The sequence below is a fragment of the Micrasema longulum genome, unplaced genomic scaffold (genome assembly GCF_059751315.1).
Source record: "Micrasema longulum isolate JH-2025_06_02 unplaced genomic scaffold, ASM5975131v1 h1tg000341l, whole genome shotgun sequence".
In the NCBI taxonomy this organism is placed as follows: Eukaryota; Metazoa; Arthropoda; class Insecta; order Trichoptera; family Brachycentridae; genus Micrasema; species Micrasema longulum.
This window is the reverse complement of record NW_028277544.1, coordinates 518,813-539,880: the sequence shown is the minus strand read 5'-3', so window position 1 is coordinate 539,880 and position 21,068 is coordinate 518,813. Positions and strand designations below refer to the sequence as shown.

Sequence of the window (21,068 nt, the reverse complement as noted above, 5' to 3'; positions counted from 1 at the left end):
AATGCGCTATTTTTGTGAACCATCATCTCAATTTTTTGGACCAGTAGGTTAAAATAAACTGCATTTTACTTATTTTTTTTAAATGTCATTAATATAATTTAGAAGCCATTTTTTTTAAAAAGATAGTTTATTATATTATATTTTTAGTGGCAAATCAAAAGTTCGACTGCAATAATATATAATCAACATTTCGACTCGGATTTTCTTTGATCCCGACTTTATTGTTATCCCTCAATATTTATTATGTTTAGTTTCTGGGGTTATTTCAATATCGAATTCTAGTAATAAGTACTTACTTACCTAATTAAAGTAGTCAAAAATATACTTATTTTTAGGTAGATAAGCAGTAAGCGCAACGTCCCAAGTACCCTCTATTAAAAAAAATAAATTTTAATGAGCCCACCAACATTTTTGCATTTGTGTTAATTAGTTTGAAAAACACAATAATAACATTTAAAAGAAATCTTAGTTAATCTTAGGTTTTTAAATCCAGTACACGTTCGTTCCTTGTATCCCCAAGATGTCGGTAGTCAGTATACGTTTGCTCGAGCCTCGAATACATTATATATAATGGAATATAATTACATTATGTACCTAAGTAGAACCGTTAAGCGACAATGAGAAGAGATGATTTTGTAGCTGGCTGAGAGTTAGATGCTTCTCACGCTCTCGCTGTACTAGTGTCATTATCTTCTGGTCCTAGATCGCAATGCAGTCTCTATAAAGATCGTGTTGAAATTTATTATGTGGACCACAGTAAAAATCTCCTTATAACGAATGCTTACTCTATTCTATGATTATTCATACTTGGCCATTCAATTTGAAAAGTAAACAAGTTTGACGTTTTACTTTTTGGTTTTTAAATCAAAAATTAAATTAAAAAAGAAAATAATCGAGATTTTTCTACGGTCTTTCATTTTCTACATTTACTTGGAGAACCAACATTTAAGTTTGTTTAAAATAACAATGTTTGAGGACTGGCTGGATTTTCTCCCTAGGGAGTTGTTCATATTTAAATTTATTTCAACAGAGAGGGAAAACGTTTTTGAGAAGGGAATATGGAAGTCTAGGCATTTACAGGGCTTATGACCTGTCATTGGCTGGTTTAAGTAGCCACTTTACACACTGTGTAACATTCACCATTCTGCCCATGTTTAAACATCCACATATCCTCAACTCTTCCATCTGTTGACTTTTGTGGAGTAAAAGAGCTGAAACCTTTATCACGTGTGTGAGATTCATCCGGCTGAACCAAATCACCTACTAGGCAACGCCTGAAAACAATTTTCCAATTTTTATACTTCCTCTTTTACCAGGTAGTAATTCAACAATGTTTGAGGACTGGCTGGATTTTCTCCCTAGGGAGTTGTTCATATTTAAATCTATTTAAATTGTTTAAATTGTTTAAAATAGATCGAAGTCTAGGCGTTTGCCGGGCTCGTGACCTATCATTGGCTGGTGTAAAGTGTTCACTCGTTGTGTAAAAAGGGTTTGTGAGATTTATATGGCTATACATAATACAGTCCACATTGTTTCATGTGATAGTTTCTGGGAAATAAAAAATCTGATACCTTTGCCGGTGTGGGCGATATCCTACCATTTTCACCGCTTTTTAATTTTGTACTGAAATATATATATATATATAAATATATATATAATTTTCCATATATTTATAATTTTCTGAAACTGAACGGTTTGGGTAGGTAGGAAGAAATTGCCTTAAGGCAATATGCCCGCCCTTATATGTATATTTATTGTATATGTATATAAAGTGTCAATAAATAAATAAATAAATAAATATATACATATAAATATAAATATATATATATATATATAAATATATGGGTGTTCATTAAACCCCGTCACATCCGAAACCACGATGATCAGTATGATCAAGAAGACATATTGGCACATTAAAATAATTTTTTAAAACAAATAAAATTTAAAAATTTAAAATATCAAAAAAGCAAATGGTTGCTTACTTCTGCAGGGGCGAAACGAGGAGGGGGGGGGGGTCTGATACGCAGACAATCGCTCGACCGCGCTCCCCTCGCTTCTCCCCTGCAGAAGTAAGCAACCATTTGTTTTTTTAATATTTTTTTTTTTTTTTTAATCTTTGTTCTAAATATTTTTTTAATATGCTAATATGTCTTCTTGCCCATACTGATCATCGTGGTTTCGGATGTGACAGGGTTTAAATAACACCCTGTATATATATATATATATAGTGAGAAATTGAGGAAACATTAGCTTTAATGTAAAAAAAGTAATACGTTTTGCGAATGGATCGAATGCCCAAATGCGCATTATAAGCAAGGCCAATAATACTGCAACTCCCACGAAGAAATAGGATATTAGAATAAGGCTGCCTTTATTAAAAAAAAAACAGAATCCGATAATTGCATTATGAATAAAGGTTTCAAAATGTATGATGAGCTGCCTGAATGTATGAAGAATGATAGTATTTTTTTAAGAAATTTATTTATCAGTCGTTATTGAAATTTGTAATTTTTCTCTCTTTTCCAGATTTCGATGGGGAACTGGCAAGTGCCGGAGGCATGACGGAAAGGCATTTTTCCGGTGGCGGTAAGTTTTATTTTATGAACAACAAAATTTTTTCTGTAAATTTTTTTTTTTCGTCCGGTGAAATAAAGCATGCGCGCTTCACCCCTACACCTGGATCAATCTCTTTCTGAAAATAAATAGAAAACACTCGCCTCAACAACCCGCAAGGCTACTGGATAACAGAGAACTGACTAACTCCATAGGTTAATGTGTTTATTATTTTGCAACGTAAAATCTTTTTTATATAGGTGTACCATGACATGAATGTGGATATATCATTGACATATAATAAATTACATAGACATACCCTATAGAGTAAAATATTTTTTAAAGTAGTGAGTAGTGACTAGTGACACGAAGACGTACCTATATATATATATATATTTTTAATAAAGAAAAATAAATATTAGCATTCTTATAATTTACACAAATATTTCAATTTTGGTGGCCATTTTCAACGAGTTGTAAATAACTCACTATTAGAAAATTGAAATCAAGTTGGGGTTTGAACCTCGGGCCTCTGGCCCGTGAGTCCGCAACACTAGCCACGGGACTACAACCCGATTCAAGACCAAGTACTGTTTATTTAAACCAGGATTGCATTCAACGAGCATGCATTTGATACCAAAAATTAAAGGATACTCATTGTTGGTAAATAAAAAAGCTCGTTTTTTAACCTTAACAATCACATTCGTTTTTGGTGGACCCAATCAGTTTCTTTCCTTAAATTCCTTATAATATTGACCCGTTTATTTCTTTTCTATAGATTTTTAGGAACGAAATGATAATATTAACTCACGTTTATTAGATTTTAAAAACGTATTCCTATCAGTGCATCACTGTAACTAAGAAGCGCTTCGCAATTGCGCCGCTAGGCTTAGTTTGACGTTTACAAAAAATAATATTTATTGTTTTAAGCTTTGTTAATCACTCATGGACAAATATTTACTAATTAAAAATTACCCAATCCTTTTTACAATGTTTATCCGAAAGGTTTTCACACGTTTTCATGGCACAATTAGGCATTTTTATTTCGATTCTAAACGTCACGCCTAGTTGGCGGTCAAAGAACGACTCAATATGCATTGGGCATGAGTTAAATATCGTCATTTTTTAAGTCTCGGGGCATGTCTATGTATTAATATGTCAATATATATCTCTGACCCCCGATTACAACAAGAAGTTAAAAGTTTTTTTTAATTGTCTATTTCTAAAATCGAATTTCCTGCACTAAAATGAGTACATTTGTTTAAAAAATGTAAGTATCTTTGTCGGTACCATGTAATTGAACATGTTTTAAAATCGTCAAAATGCAGACATTTTCGTATGGAACATTCGAATTTACTTCATAGACAATTTAAGATAACTCTTGCAACTTCCAATTGTATTTGATGCCCTTTTAAACAACATTTCACATAGATCAGGAATCGAACCTATGACCTCAAGCATGTTAGGCGAACACGCCAACCACTACACTACGAGGTAGACTTGTCTCCATTCAATCTCCCTTTTCAGGATTTTTACCTCAAAACTTTCAGGACAACGCATATAAAACATGTGTATTCAGAAGAAATCAATTTGATGTGTAGAATAATATAATCACATAATGTTATGTGCAATGACTGTTATGCCACCGCTTTAATAATAATATTTGCCTGATACATATAGCGCCATTTTTGTCAGAATCACCTCAAGGGCTTTTTCAATTTTATACGTAAACTTACATTCTAACTAAGCTAAAATTACATATTAAATTTTCTGATTTTAAATTAAGGGTCTGATAAACGAAAGAAGTGAGATTTCAGTTTTGATCTGAATTGACTTTTGTCGATGATTCGCGAGTGTGAAAGCAATTGGATCCAGTAGCTCAATCACAAATAACTATCGACGTACTTAAAAACATGCGAAGCATTTGAGCGATCACAATTAACAATAATGAACATGCTTAAGTTATCGCAGTCATAAGTCAACGCGTTTGTCAATTTGTTTTTTTATTTTCCTCGTAAATAAATACAGTTCATTGGCGAAAAATCGGTGTTTACTATAAAAAATAATACAATAATATTGCTTTTGCAAAATAGTAAGGAGTATCTAATACAAAAAAGTGAAAATTAAATTACAATTACTATGGCGACTGCTTTTCTTGACATTTGGCTTGCCAACCGCCGGTTAAATGCAATGAATAGCATGATTAATAATAAATTATAAAATAAAAATTGCAGTTTTTGAATATTTTCCATATTTACACCGATGAAATTCAAATATGTGATTGCGCAGCAGGACTATACGTCGCGAAACGTAAATATTTTGACATTTAATATAAGGTGTTCACGGATGTTCCATTGTGATCGCGAATACGATAAACAACCAGGGTGAGAAATTATTATCACGTCGCTTATTAGCACGTCGATAGTTATTTGAGATTTAGCTACAGGCAGAGGAGCCAATAACGGCAAAATCACGATCTCCGAACCTAGTGTTTGGGCAGCGCCGGATTTTGACAAGTTTTGAAGTGTTTCCGAAGTTTTGGCCATAATTTGGCCGAAATTTGGCCGAAATTTTAACAAAAAAAAAATTCGGCTCAGCCTAAATTTGCGGTCAGCATGTGTCGGATTACGTTTGGCTCTACTCGAGTGCATCTTATGGCTCGTGACTAAATTCTCGTGAGTTCTAAGATCTTTCATATTTATATTCCTTCAGGCAATGTTCGTGTATCCTTCTTTGAACGTTTACAAACAACAATCGTTTTTTTATGGATCCCATTCAGATAATTTCCTTAAATTCCTTTTAATTTCTATCTATTTATTTCTTTTTACTGGATTTTTGATAATACTAAAATAATATTAACTGATATTCAATGTCGGCCTCGTGGTATAATGGTCAGCGCGTTTGCCTACCATGCAAGAGGTCTCGGGTTCGATTCCCGACATGGTTTATATGAAACAAATATTAAAAATGATATTTTTACACTGGAATATTTCATCGTCCCTGGACTGGTACCTGAAGCGTAAGACTGGCAATCTTACCTTTATGTAACAAAAAAGTTCAAAATACGCTGCAGTTTATGTACCAATGCAGTGTCCTATGCATAATTAAGTGCGGAAAGGGAATTATGATGATATTGAATATATTTTAGAAAATCGTGTTCCTCAATAAAGTACACTCCTCCTGGTAAGAGCCAGAGATAATGTAGAACTATTACTAGTTGTAAGAGCAGCGTTTGACATTTGCACAAAGAACTCTGTATTTGAAAATTATTTATTTAATGTTCTGGAATTCAACCATAAACAAGTACCTAGGTACCTACTTAAATTTAATATTTGAAAATGAATTATTTTAAGTTATGGAAATCAATCATAAACAAGTACCTGCGTACTTACTTACAAATTAAAAGTTACACCACCTTTTGTACGTTTATCCAAACGGTTTTTACACGCTTTTAATACACAATCAGTCCTTTTGGTTTCGAATTAAATTTTAAGCTCGTCAAAACCCGGTTAGCGGTTAAAAAACTAATAATACGCGTTGGGCATGACCGATCGTTTGGGCATGAGTTAAGTGCCATAATTTTAAAGGGCTCAAGGTGGATTATGTGTATTAACAGGTCAATGATTTAATTTAAGAATACCGAACCCGTTTCTATGGTTACGAAAAAGCATTATGAAGCAAAAAAATTTGTATTTCGTATTTATCTTGAGAGAAAATGCGGTTTGACTTCTTCATACAAACGTATTCACGTATTTTCTGTCTGGATTATAGCACTAGAGCAGTTATTTATTTATCTATTTGGGGCATAAAAGGCCAGACATGCAGTTGTCTTTTTCGCAAAGTATTGGAGAGGGATCTGCAAGACAGTTACAGAAAAACAATTTTCAAATATCTGTTTATCAAAATTTCCTCACATGCATATCTCCTTTTACACACTATGGTTATTTACCATTGGCGTGTCCCTATTGGTTTGTTTTTTTTAATAAATTGTTTATTATGGGAACTAGAACCATCCGAAAACCCGTAAAAACACCCTGTTTTGTCAGCTGTCTTTGGGTGCACGGTATACAAATATGATAACTATTTTTGAAAAACGCAAAACGTACCGATTCACAAAATTTTATTCTGATACTTTGTCTAAAAAAAACCAACAAATCGGTTCGGTTTTGCGATGCGGAAAACGGGACAGCGAAACGTCGATTTTGTCTATTCTTACAAAAGGTCTTGCATGCACTTGTCCTTTTCACACAGTATCGGCGAGGCATCTGCAAGACAATTGCAAGAAAACAATGTTGAAATACCTATTTATCCAAATTTTCTGTTACCGCATATCCTCACAATTTATGCTATCCGAAACACAAAAAATAATATATATGTACATAAATTAAATATAAATACGTAGTGTTTAAAACTGTCTGAACTATTTGTTATTTCTCTGTATATTTAGTCTTCTTTGAATCTCGTCTGTAAAAAACGTTATTTTAAAAAGTAATATTAATTATGTAAATAAAAATAATAATTTTTAAATTAATACTAAACTATCGATTGTGATCATTGAATATATAGTATATACGAGTATGTACTCAAATCTAGCATTAGCAAAGCATTGCCGGGTTCAGCTCTTAGTTAACAAGTAAATGTTCCTACAGCGTATATTGAAGAACTATAAGAACCTATAAGTTATATTATGCCTTCTTGTCCTTATCCCGCCCAATTTACAGTAACTTAATGTTCTTAAAATAAATATTTAAAAATCTTTGATTATTTAGTGCATGAAAATATCATTTTTATTTGTATAAATTATATGTTACAATTTGATATGTAATATATTTTCTTTACTAACTTTGTGTACTATTTGGAAATCTCTTATTAGTTCTGAGTTTATACACTATATCTCTTTGTTTACTAAAAATATGTATGTAGAACTGTTGATTTCCCAAATAAAATAAAATAACATAATAACGAACTAAAAATCGCTAAAATTAAACGAATTTACTTATAAACTTTATGACGTTTATTTCATTGTGTATTCTATTGAACACTTACAATGATGAACTCGTAAGGTTTCACGATAAATAGCACTGCTAATTTTAGACGTTTTGAAGTGACTTTTAACTTATTTAAATCATTTCGGCCTAAACTAGAACAGAAACCTTAATTGGGTTTAAGGTATCGGTTTCGGCTGAAAATCTTGTTTCGGTCGGTCACTTAACCGTTTACCTATGATAAAAGTTCGTTTTCCAACCACTTTTTTTTCTACCGACCGGTTTCAAAGCTATACAAGATTCTTTATCTTATATTAGTATGAATCTAATATTATATATAGCATTAAACTAATTAGTTAAACATACCTTGATAAAGAAGCTTGTGTAGCTTTGAAACCGGTCGGTAGAAAAAAAATTATGGTTAAAAACAGAGTTGTTTTTATTCATTTTATTTTAATGAAAAACCACCAATTTAGTGCTTCAAATATAAATGTGATGTTAATATCTAGCTTATCGATGATGATTACATTACTAAAGCTTATCAGTTTGATACCCAATCACAGAACATGGTAACCGCGAACAGTTTGGTTTAAACTCATGTTTTTTATTTCATGTCATATGTATTTATAATCTTTTCAGCGATCTCTTATCACGGAATGTGATATGATTTAGAAATGTTTTCCAGTGATGTTATTTTTTTGTAAGTGATGTGGAAATAAATATTACGTAAGCATAATATGTATAGTGTAAGTCATTTATATGTTTTTTTTTTTTAAGTAAAAAGAAATGTTTGCGTTCTTACGATTTATTCAAATATTCAATTTTGAGGACCATTGTCAACGAGTTGTAAATAACTCACTATTAGAAAATGGTAATCAAGTTGGGGTAGAGTGGGATTCGAACCACGGATCTTTGAGCCGTGATTCCGAGACACTAGCCACGGGACCACAACCCGATGATTTTTATTAGGAACTTCATATATTATTATATATGATCCCTAAACATTTCTAAAAATAAACATTTTTAAAACTTCGTTTTTAAATAATTCTGTAAACTTAGTGCATATATCTAATGCGAAGTAGTCATTGCCCGGTGCTTTGCCCCGGCTTTTTTGGGGCTCATATTCCATAGTTTATTAACTATTTCTTGTTTTGTAAATAGTGGTTCATCTGGTTCAATTGGTGGAAGTTGAGCTTCGTTTCTTATTTTAGAGTACAGCACTAATTCTAAGGTGGCGTCATCGTCTGGAAAAAAATGTTCCAAAAGACCCTGCACAGAGTCTTTAGCAGTTTTGAAAACTGTGTCTCCATTTTCAAGAGACATTGGAGGATTCTTGTTGTCATTCTTTGCTAGGATCCTGTATATAGCAGACCAAGCAGTTTCCTTGTTTTGTATTGAGCAATATTTTTTCCACGATTCTATCTCGGCATCAGCAATAGCTTTCTTATATTAATTTTTTTGCTTTTAAATAAGCGGGAAGCGTGATGACTTCGCGTCTAGTTATTCCAGAATCCCGGAGTTTGTGCTTGGCTTTTATCGCATTCTTTTTCAGTGCAGTTAGTTCATTAGACCACCAGGGGCAGGGTTCTCTATATTTTGGACTCTTTTTCGGTATCATTGTTGAATTGCATCCTTCGGTTAGTGCTTGATAAGGATTGTTAATTTGATTTTCAAGATCTCGAGAATTAGATGCACTGCTGAAACTTGTTTTTGACACTTTTCTGTCAAATAGTTATTTTTGTACTATTTGTTTAAACAAATTCCAGTCCATATTTATAGTGTGATATTTGAAGGTTTTAGACTGTTTATATGGTATTTTAGTGCTGGTATTTATCGTGAAAGTAATAGGATTGTGATCGCCAAGAGAATTCAATTTATCAGCAACTTCCAAATTTGTAACACTTTTTAAGAAGTGAGTCGAGCAAAAGGTTACGTTAATAATGCTTTCTATGTGAAGAGTGCCACGAAATGTTTCAAATGTAGGCTTGTTGCCAGTGTTGAGAATATAGAAATCTAATTCGGAAAAACAATCTGCTACAGCCTCTCCTCTTCTATCTTCTTTGTCGCTACCCCACCACAAGCTTTTGGCATTTAAGTCTCCGCCAGCAAATACAGTTTTATTATTAATCCTTACTACATTTCGCAATATATTTAGCGACGGAATTTGATCTCGATCCGGTTTAATGTTAATTGAGCCAATTACCAGGATATCGTTTGGTAGCGTTAGTTTAGCATAAACATCATTAGTTCCCGAGTAATGACTTAGCATCATAACGGAAAGATCAGTTTTGAAAACTATAATTGCAGCTTTTACTCACGTGCCGACTTGGGGAGCTTGAAATACTACAATGCCTGGTGGTGCTTTCATGTTGTGAAAAGCTCCTACGTATGGCTCCTGTGCTAATGCAATATCTACGCGATTACGATTAGCATATAATTCATCAGTAGCTGCTCTGCAGCGTTGAAGATTCCTTTGAAGTATCTCAAGATGACGAGTATGGAGCTTATAAGCCATAGTCAATTCTTCGCTGGGCTCTTTATTTTATAAATATCTTATGTTATCCCCCTCCCATGAATAAACTCTTTTTAAAAAAAAATATTTATTTATTCAGTTTGCTGGGGGTGTTTTCGTTAAAGTGTCTTATTGAACCCCTTGGGGGGTCTTATTCAAATTTTACTCGAAAATAGCAACGTTTACCTTAAAATCGCATCTTAAATGACGTGTCCAAATTTCAGGACGCTACAACTCGCCGTTTCGTTTCATACCTGATTCTAACCCTAATAATTAGCAAAGTAGAAATTCACATAAAAATGAAAACTCGAACTTGCCTTACTCATACCGAGTTTTCAATGGAAAACAATTTGTATTTAGTGAATAATAAGTCATGTACGCTGGTGATTTTTTTATAAACCAAGGCATATCCAATTGAAAAAAGTTTATACGATTTAACCGTATTACGCATTTACTCATGGGAGCATATTATGTATTATGTTTTAAAAGTATACCATATTAAACTGTAGGAAAACATTTCAGAAGTAAAGTATATTCTATTAAAAGTTCGGGAATTTCCTACATTATGAATGAAAAAATATGAGGAAAAAAATATATTCTATTAACTGTTCGAGTGTTTCTTGCTTTTTGTACAAAAACTTTCGGGAGCAAAGTGTATTCTATAAAATGCTCAGGAGTTTCCCAAATGATGCAGGAAAATCCTTCAGAAACAAAGGATTTTCTATTAAAAGTACGGGAGTTACCCACATTATGTAGGAAAAACTCTCAGGAACAAATTGTATTGTATCTATTACAAGTTAGGGAATTTCCCACGTTTTGTTGAAAAAACTTTCGAGATCAAAGTGTATTCTTTTCAATGTTTGGTAGTTTCCCAAATGATGTAGGAAAAACTTTCAGAAGCAAAGTGTATTCTATTAAATGCTCGGGAATTTCCCAAACAATGTAGGAAAAACTTTTAGGAGCAAAGGATTTTCTATGAAAAGTACTGGTGTTACCTAAATTATGTAGGAAAAACTCTCAGGAACAAATTGTATTCTATTAAAAGTTCGGGAGTTTTCCACATTATGTAGGAAAAACTTTCAGGAGCAATATTTATTATATTAAAAGTTCGGGAGTTTCCTACGTTTTGTCGAAAAAACTTTCAAGAACAAAGTGTATTCTATTAAATGCTCGGGATTTTCCCAAATGATGTAGAAAAAACTTTCAGGGGCAAAGTATTTTCTATCAAAAGTACGAGAGTTTCCCACATTATGTAGGAAAAACTCTCAGAAACAATTTGTATTCTATCAAATGCTCGGGAGTTTTCCACATTATGTAGGAAAAACTTTCGGGGGCAATGTTTATCCTATTAAAAGTTTAAGAGTTTCCGAGATTATGTAGGGAATACATTTTGGAGCAAAGCATATAGAAAAACTTTTAGAAGCAAAGTTTTTTTTCTAGAAGTACTAGAGTTTTCTATTGAAAACTTTCAGGGATATGTATATCACTTTCAAAGCTTAACACAGTATGTAGTTAACTGTAGTTAATAATTTGTAGTTTAATTTTTTTTTAATCTATCGATTTACTAAAACCATATTCTTACCATGTATTATAATAGTTTGCATATTTCGTTAAAAATATCACAAGTATATCTATGATATATAAAATAATAGGCAATTATTATTTTTAAGTACATTTTTCTTTTTTTTTTAAAATAAGTATTTAAATATTTAATAACCTTTATTATCATTATTCGATAGTTTCTATTTTATGAAATCAAGTGCAAAAAATATATAGAATATAATGAGCAAACTTACATTAGCTTTAATCGGATTAATTAAATTACGTGTTTGAAATTTCTTACCTATTAGAATTCATTTGGCTTCCTTTCGTTCGTCTTAATAATTTGTGCTCAATACATGTTACATTATTTATGAATACCTACATGTATTAATCCATACTAGTATTATAAATGCAAAAGCGTATTCGTATGTTTGTTTGTTTGTTTTACTTTCACGTCGCAACGGATCGACCAACTGCCATAGCCAGAGAGCTAACAAGTGTCATAAAATACTTTATAAATAAAACGCTCCCTCGGGTAAATTCTTAATGGAAAAATAAATTAATACTGAAACAGAATGACAAAGTATAGACTAATTAAACGTACCGGTTATCGATACAGACTACTTTTCATCCTGGGAAAATTATTATCCCTAAACGACAAACTAATTAAATAACTAATTTCTCCCTAATACAACATGAGGTCAATTAATTTTCGGAAATGATAGAACACGAATATTTTAAAATTATCGTTTCATGTAACTTGTAATGAAGAAGAAAACTTCTTTGTTATGAGAACAGTAAATAATTATTGAAATTTCCATGTATTTATTTAACTTTTTGTGCATTCATATTTGTACATTGGGGTTATTGCTACGTAATATCGTGGGTATACTGGCAAAAAACTTAAACTCTCAATCATTTAAGTTTTGTTCCAATTTTACTCTTTTATATCTTATAAGTATAGTAAGTATAGTTAGATGTTTAGTGCTCATTTAAGAACAAGTTTTCAATTTTTCCTTTTCTTAATTTTAAATTAAGTAACTATTAAGTTATTTAAAGCTTTTAGCCTGAATAAAATACCCGGATACGACTTAACCTTAAATTTATTTTTAAAACTACAGATATATGAAATTTAATATGACTTAGTGTATTTTGCTAGTTTGTAGAGCGTTAAAAACTTTATAAAACTGCATTATCAAGTCAAATCCGCATATTTTTGAGTTAACGTTTTTTGCCAGTATACCCACGATATTTTCTTCCAACCAGCCAATAGAATAAATGGTGTTATTTATATAACTTTTGTTTCAAAATGTATGTGAGAAAAAATATGTATAGTTAGAAAATAGAACTAGCAGTATGTGTATATACATAAATTAATTATCAATCAAACTTCAATGGGGAAAATAAAGAGGAAAGGAGATGTTTCTTCAGGCGTGTTTTAAACAGACCTCTCTGCCACTGTAGAAAATACATATTTGATAATGGATAGGAGTCGATTCCACAGTCGAGCCGCATGGACACTATGAGTTACAGAAGGATAATTGGTGAAATTGTATAAACTGTGAAATGATAAACGTTGAAATTTTTCACTAAGGTTTATTGGAGTGTTGGGACTATGAAGTAGAGTAAATTCCATTGAAAAAATAAAATGTATTTATTTTTACACTTTATATACATATACAATAAATATACATACAAGGGCGGGCATATTGCCTTAAGGAAATTTCTTCCCAACTACCCAAACCGTTCAGTTTCAGAAAATTACAAGTACATGGACATATTCTAAGGAACTATTCTTTATCTTCTAATTCAATACAAAATTAAAAACGATTTTTCTTTTTAAATAACACTAATTATGAAGAGAGGAGAGGAGATGGGAAGGAAATAAGAAGGAGAATGGAACAACTCAAATATTTAGATAGTGACATTTCAATCTTGATTTAAATGTAAATAAAGAAGGGGGGCGTCTCTGACATTAGTGGGTAGATTATTCCACGACCGAGCAGCTACTACTGTGAAAGAGGAGGCAAGAAAATTAGAGCGGTGAACGGGTATTAAAAGTGTTCTCTCGTTACTAGAATGAAGAGAGTCCATGCTGTGATAGAGGTTGGAAGAGCTCTCTCAGATAAACGAGCGAAGTGGGATTATTTAAAATATTGTGAAGAAGTGATAGAATGTGAATATTTCTTATTATTTCGAATTAAATACGTTATCGAATTTTAATATTTCGTTAATGTTTTACCTCGCGACATTTTTATAAACCCATCCTATCATGACTTGTGAATGGCAACACCACTGATGAGCGACCATTTTAGCTCATTGACGAATGCTCAGATTGTAATAGAATCACGTTTATGTTCGTTTGTGGTTGTCGGTTGTATCACACAAACATTATGTACCCATTTTCATTAGTACCGGATCGGGTCTACCTTCACGCCAATCTTTTTACTTGCTCCGCCGTGTACGAGCGGTATACGGTGGACCGTGTACCGCCTACCGCCGTACTGTATACCGTGCAGAAGAAAAGAAGCATAATATTATGGTGAACTTCGCTTAGGTACTAGGTACTGACATACCGCGTGCCATCGCGCATCGCACACCGCGGCCGTCTCGGCAAGGAGTCGAGAGTCGAGCGTGGCATTTGGTGCGCTTTTATTTATTTGTTACGTGCGATCTCTTGATCACCGTCACAGTCCACCTATTTTTAGCGCTGCTCCGGCATTCATATTGTAGCATTTGCTCATTAAGCCCAACACAAAACTGTATCGATGTGGATTACTCGCTAAGCGTTCACAAAATGTCCGCCGCACGCCGTATATTACCATTACAACTTGAGATACTTTATACTTTGTTTGCTTCACTACAATACACGCGAGTCACTGTGGACTATTATTGGTATATGAATGAAATATGACTAACATTGCATGTTTTTTACCCCCTTATGATTATTTTATTATATTTTTTGCGGGCGCCGTTTGCCGCTCTCGAAAGTTTATTCGTATATTATTTCAGTGGGAGTAAAGATTCGCCGGTTACGTCATAACCTCGACACCGTAATCAGGTGTGTTGGTGCATTCGAAGAAAATCAATAAAGCATGACTCTGGTCCTGATACCTAATCCTTTTGTGGCTAAATAGTCATGCGCATTTTCACCGAACATTTCCTATTTACGTTGACCTTTGTAGGCAATAATTTTGTTCCAGTAATCCAAGAAACTAAGAAATATTTTGCATGAAGTGTTTTGAAACATTGTGCATTGGATTTTTAACTTGGAATGTGTAAATAATGTACATTATGTTAAAATATATGCACAATATTGTATTAAAATTTAATCCATTATTTTTCCCAAGGTTTATATCTTTCACACATTTTTTTTAAAAATCAATAAATAAAAGTTCATCTTTATAAATATGAAGTATGATTGCATGGCCTTGTGCAAATAAAAAGTTTTTTTTAAATACAATTTTTATGTAATAAACAAAATAACTAAATACACAATCAACTAAATTAATCAGTATGGCTATGCCTATATGAGATTTTCTCTTACCATATATCCTGTTTTTTTTGTTCCATGTATATTAACTGTCAACCTGTGTATAGTAAGAAAGATTTAATAACGAAAAAAATAAAACAACTGCCAAAGAGAAGCTTGTTTTTTTAATGGATATTTTTGACCAGTATTTTGTATAAATATACTCGTATATCTATGGAATTTTATTATTTGTATATTAAAACTGTTTAGAAATATTTTTCTTTCCTTTTTTTAGTTTAATATCAATATTTTTTTTTTCGATATCGTCGAAAATGATAACACAGTACACCTGACTAAGTACAAATCGTTTTTTTTCATTGGATTCTGTTATTATTCTTTTAAAAAAATTAATAAATTTACCTATTGTTTTTTTTTCGCTTAAAATTATATATTTTATATTTGAAGCACTAACTTTGTAGTTATAACGTATAACTACAAAGTTACTGCTAAAAATCTACTTTGTCTTCAACCACTTATTTCTAAATATGTTATTTGTAAATAAGTGGTTAAAAACAAAGTTGTTTTTATTTATTTTATTATATTTGTTAATTGTTTATAACCTCCATATGTGAAAGTCATTTGGGTGTTAATAAGTTAATTTAATTTATTGAGAACCTTCTCGATTACATAAATTACGTATAAAAACTTTTTAAGCCCGAAAATGTTACTTGCATTTGGATCTCCATGTCCGTGTAAATTATGTAAATCTAAATGCGCAGATTTTTCGCCATTTTACTTTTGGGTGTGTTTAGTATCTCGCGCTGCAGACATACGCTTTGCTTAATATCGCTGTTGGGTACTGTGAACAGTGAACAGTGAGATAGTGCTCTGGGGTGGTGAATGTAGAATATAGGGCGGAAGGCGGCGGGCGGCAGTGGGCGGCAGGGGGCATTGATTCCCCCGCCAGAGTCGCCCCCGCCCTTGCCATTCTAGTTTCCACTGTAATCCGCGCTTTTCGCCTCTTTCACCTTTTGTCTCTGCGTAAACTTTTCTTTAAAATGTCGGCTTTGCAGCGACAAACTCTTATATTCGCGCATCAAACCTACGTTTTTTTTTTCATTTCAGCGTAATCAACCTTATAACCTTTAGGAAGCCTAACAATAGATAAGTTTGTCGTGCGTTATCAATAACATAGTAAAGTTCGCGATGTTTGTGGGGCAATGGTTACAATTAGTAATGAAATGAAAAGGACCATCGACCCAATGGCCTTTGTCACCAGTTTGTTTCCCGCCCACGACACCATCCTTTGGTGTGTTTATTGCGCTGTGAGAAAAATGTCCCTCCTTCCTGATTCGCGCTCATTTGCCTCCCCGGCCGTCAGCCGCTCTCCCCGACCCCCTCCCCGCCGCCCGCCGCTGCCACCCGCTCCCGCCCATTATGAGATGTTCGCCCTTGCGGGAGATGCAGGCACCCATTACGCGGCCATCCATCAGGGCTGGCGAAATATCAAACATAATGACGTCTGATATTATTTTGCGATTGTGTTTACTCATTTATCTATTTATATATTTTTTTAAATCTTTGAAAGAAGTCATAGTCAGTTTAAACGTTTAATGTGTCAAAAATTTTGTCCCACCGAGCAATTTTTCCTTTAATTATGATTTATTAAAAATTTTAACCGTTTTGAGGTTGGCACTTTTTTCTTAAAAGCCTATTATAAATATGAGAGAGAAATATGTAAGTTTTGAAGTCGAATTAAATTCCGGCATAACTGTCACTTTAATAAAACGAACGCCTAGAAGTGAAAATAATGTCGCTAGGTTCTGTTCTATCAACAAATAAGAGTATCTAGGCGTTAGAAAGTTACCACTCTAAAAAAATAATTTACTTATTTTTTTTCCTTCTGTTTTTCTATCTTTCCGAACGTATGTATCGAGACGTTAAAGGAGCTGGCTTTGTAGTCGATCAGTAGATACATACAGACGATCGTTAAGCGTACCGTCTAGGTGATTTCCAAAAGCCATACAAAATTCATATTCAAGCGAGCATTTTTTGCTTAAATTAGGATTTATTGGAATTTATAATCGCTTTGAAGTGAGCACTTTTTATTACAGAAGCCTATTCAAAATGTAAATGAGAACTATTTTAAATGTTAATGACGTAAGGAACGCGGACTAATTGTTTGCGGTCATTCCATTGGCTTGTTTCGATCATATGATGTCGATATGACAAGTAGGTAGAACATACCGAGGTAAGATACAGATAGTACAGAAGTTAAGTATACCGTCTCGATATATACAGATGAAGATAGCGTTCATAATCGAGGCACAGATCTCCAAGTCCACAACGCTGCCACGGGACCACAACACGTCTCGTATGTACTTAGACATAATATAAACCACGTTTTTATTTGTGTACATTTTTTTTCCGTAACACGGGCAACCCTGCTGCCATTGGTGGCGGTGTCGCCCTGCCCCTCCCCCATAGTTCACCCGTCCGCCGGAATGTGTGTACATTGTACATACGGCCGGCCACATTTGCCCCGCGTATTGATTTCCTCTCCTACCGGTGGGTGACGGGCGAGGGGGGTGAGCGGGTTCGGGAGGGGGGAACCAAAGGATGAAGGCGGTACCCCCACCCCCACCCCCACCTTTCGAGAATTTCACAAAACCCCCGCCGGATGTTGGGTGTGATTCCATCCGATCCGCCATTTCGCCGTCTTGCGCGCTTATCTCCGTGTCTATTGTTTCCAAATTGTTATATCTGGTCGTGGTTGCCGAACAGGTGAATCCAGTTTAGCCTACGAGTCTCCTCTCCTTGTTCGATACTTGATACCCGAACCCGATCGCCTATAGAATACATTCCTTCATTCAGCCACTAAATAATAGACACTTGATTCTAAAATGGGCATGGCCTTGCCTGCCTTGAATGAAATTATGACGTGTTTTACAAACATTTTTTTTTTTTAAACACAAATTTTTATTTTTCGCCCAAATTACACGACCTTTTGAACAGTATCAAGTATCACTCTTTAATATAAGTATTCGACTTATGAACTATTTAAAAAATTCTCTTATATATGTGTATATATTTTAGTCTCGACTTTTATTCTTCATATTTGCTTTCGTATTTTAATGTTTATTGGATCAATTTCGAATCTGGTTCTTTCTTCGAATCTTCTTTCGTTTTTTTTTATTGAAAACAAAAAACATAAAAAATTAATTTTGCTGCATTCGAATCCTAATTACATAATATGACAGATATTTTCTTTTTGGCTAAGATTGACTAAAGTAATATTTAATTTTAAAATTATCACAAACCCGAAAGTAAAAATATGATTCAAAAGACTTGCTTCTCTGTGTTAAAATTTTAATTTAATTTAAAATATTTAAATGTTGCATATTTTCATTTTCAAAACCCCTTATAAACAAACATTATTTAAGAGTGATTACAATAGGGAATTATCTCGTGTTTTGTTCATTTTTAAAGTAATAAGGGTCTATGAAAGACTGTCGAGTAAAAAAAATAAAACAAATTTGTAATTTTGAATTCCCGCAAAAACGGTCATTGCGTTGGCCTCGCCCCTAAAACGTCAAAATTCATGTTAATTTTAAACTTTGTTTCTAACCATTTAATTTTTTATAGAAAATTTTCACGAATCTTGTCGTCACAATTATCAATGCCACACATGTCGCGTTTTTCTAGTGACATATTTTTTATCATTTAAAAAAAAAGTTATGTAAGAAAACATTTCTCCACACCTATCCAGATTGATTTTGAAAATCTAATTTATTATTCTAAATCCATTTCATATATTTTCATCGGTATTCGTAGTTTGTGATATTTCCCTATTAGACATTACTTAATAATGATATCAAATTTAAAAATAGGGTTATTAATCCATCCGAATACAAAACCATATCTTGGGATTTTCAAGTTCTTTTCATATCTTTATATTATATATACAAAAAAAAAACTGAAATACGATTTTAATTAATGTTTAAAGCACTAACTTTCTGATTTTCCGTATTAAACTACCCATGTATTTTTTTAAAGAAAAAAAATATTTTCTTATGATTTACCCAAACATTTTAATTTTGGTGTCATTTAATTTACAAGTTGTAAATAAGTCGGTATTAGAAAATGGGAATCAAGTTGTGGTTGGAGTAGGGTTCGAACCTCGGAACTTTATCCGTGAGGCCGCGACACGAGCCACGTAACCGCAACCACTATAAAAAAAATGTGCACTAGTAGACTTAACAAAGTAACTTAACAAACTCGTGTTCTAAAACCGGTCGGAATATTAAATTTATTTTAATGATTTCCGCAAACTAAATACGTAGTTTATATGATTGAAATACGAGTAATTATTTTTAAAAGATTTTTCTAACAGGTTAAAAAAAACGCCTTAATTAAAGGGTAGTGACATTGAAAAGGTGGACAAGTTTAAGTACCTCGGCAACACTCGAACAGAGACCCTCGACCCAGATATAGAAATTAAATGCAGAATTGAGGCAATGTTTGATTATGTCCAAATGCTTGCAGACTGGCTGGATTTCCTCCCTAGGGAGTTGTTCATATTTGAATTTATTTCAACAGAGAGGGAAAACATTTTTGAGACGGAAATATGGAAGTCTAGGCATTTACAGGGCTTATGACCTGTCATTGGCACAGTGAATGTTACACAGTGTGTAAAGTGGCCACTTAAACCAGCCAATGACAGGTTATAAGCCCTGTAAATGCCTAGACTTCCATATTCCCTTCTCAAAAATGTTTTCCCAGAATTGAGGCAGCAAGAGCTGCTTTTAATAAAATGAAATCCCTCTTATGCAATGATAATATTGGAATTTTAACAGGACCTCGACTCACATGTTTCTTGATCTTAACTTGAAAATAAGGCAAAGCTTGGTAAAGTGTTATGTGTGGTCTGTATTGTTGTGTGACTGTGAGACTTGAACTCTGAAAGTGGACACTATGAACTGGCTGAAGGCTTTGAGTTGTGGTTGCATCGCAGAATGCTTAAGATATCTTGGACAGACCTTATAACGAACTCGGAAGTTTTAAGTCGAGCTACTCGTATAACAAACAGAGAACTCTTAACCACCATAAAAGTTCGTAAAATTTCGTATCTGGGGCATATTATGCGTGGAGAAAAGTACCACTTGATTAATTTAATTTCAAAGGGCAAGATTGAGGGTCACCGAGGGGCTGGAAGAAGACAGGTATCTTGGCTGCGTAATATACTAGACTGGACTTGTTTTCAGGACTGTGGAGCAGATTTTCCGAGCAGCACAGGATAGGCCAGAGTGATTGCCAACGTTGGAGATACCTGACAGGGTACTAAGAGAAGAAAAACGTTCCCCACCTCTGTTTAGATGTCTTTTGACCTTGACTCTTCAAGAGGTTGAATTAAGTGGTTGTTTACAAAGATTTCGACATACTCAAAATATTATTGATTTAACCAACTGGTCTAAGAATAAGTATTTTCTGACATTTCCTAGTAGTAGAAGCAAAAATCGGTAGAATCTTACTCACATCAATTCAGATTTTTCAGGACTATTACTCTACAAAAATGAACAGATACGAGAATTCGCGAAATATGAATGTTTACACCGAATAAGTGGTCAATGTTATTTTTTCTCCTCTTGTTCCGGTTATTTATTGCTTTGCTTATGCATACAACGTTTTTTTCCTGGTATTTATATGTATATTGTACAACAGTTATTTTTCACGGGTCTGGGTCCGTTCCTCCATATTTTTTTTTTTTTGTTTTTATTACTAAAGTATTCAGAAAATCAATATATCTTTCCGCAGAATGGTGAATGTTACAATCACTACAACCAGCCAAAGACGGTTCATGAACTTTCGTATCACCTTTTCAAAAACGTCGTCCGTTTCTCGTGAAACATTTAATAAAAATGTGTGTTTTATTGATTTTATGTAAATGCAAAATATAGCACTATTGCCAATTACAATGTTCATATATTATATAATTAGGTAATTA

At 33.3% G+C, this 21,068-nt stretch overlaps 1 protein-coding gene across 1 annotated transcript in view; it reads left to right on the top strand.

Moving 5' to 3' along the window:
- Tlk (Tousled-like kinase) overlaps positions 1-21,068 on the top strand; it is a 106,076-nt gene that overhangs the window by 10,235 nt on the left and 74,773 nt on the right. The window contains exon 2 of the mRNA XM_088225297.1: positions 2,527-2,586. Within this exon, the coding sequence (XP_088081423.1) occupies positions 2,559-2,586 (28 nt within the window). The 5' untranslated portion in view covers positions 2,527-2,558. The remainder of the gene's footprint in view (positions 1-2,526; positions 2,587-21,068) is intronic.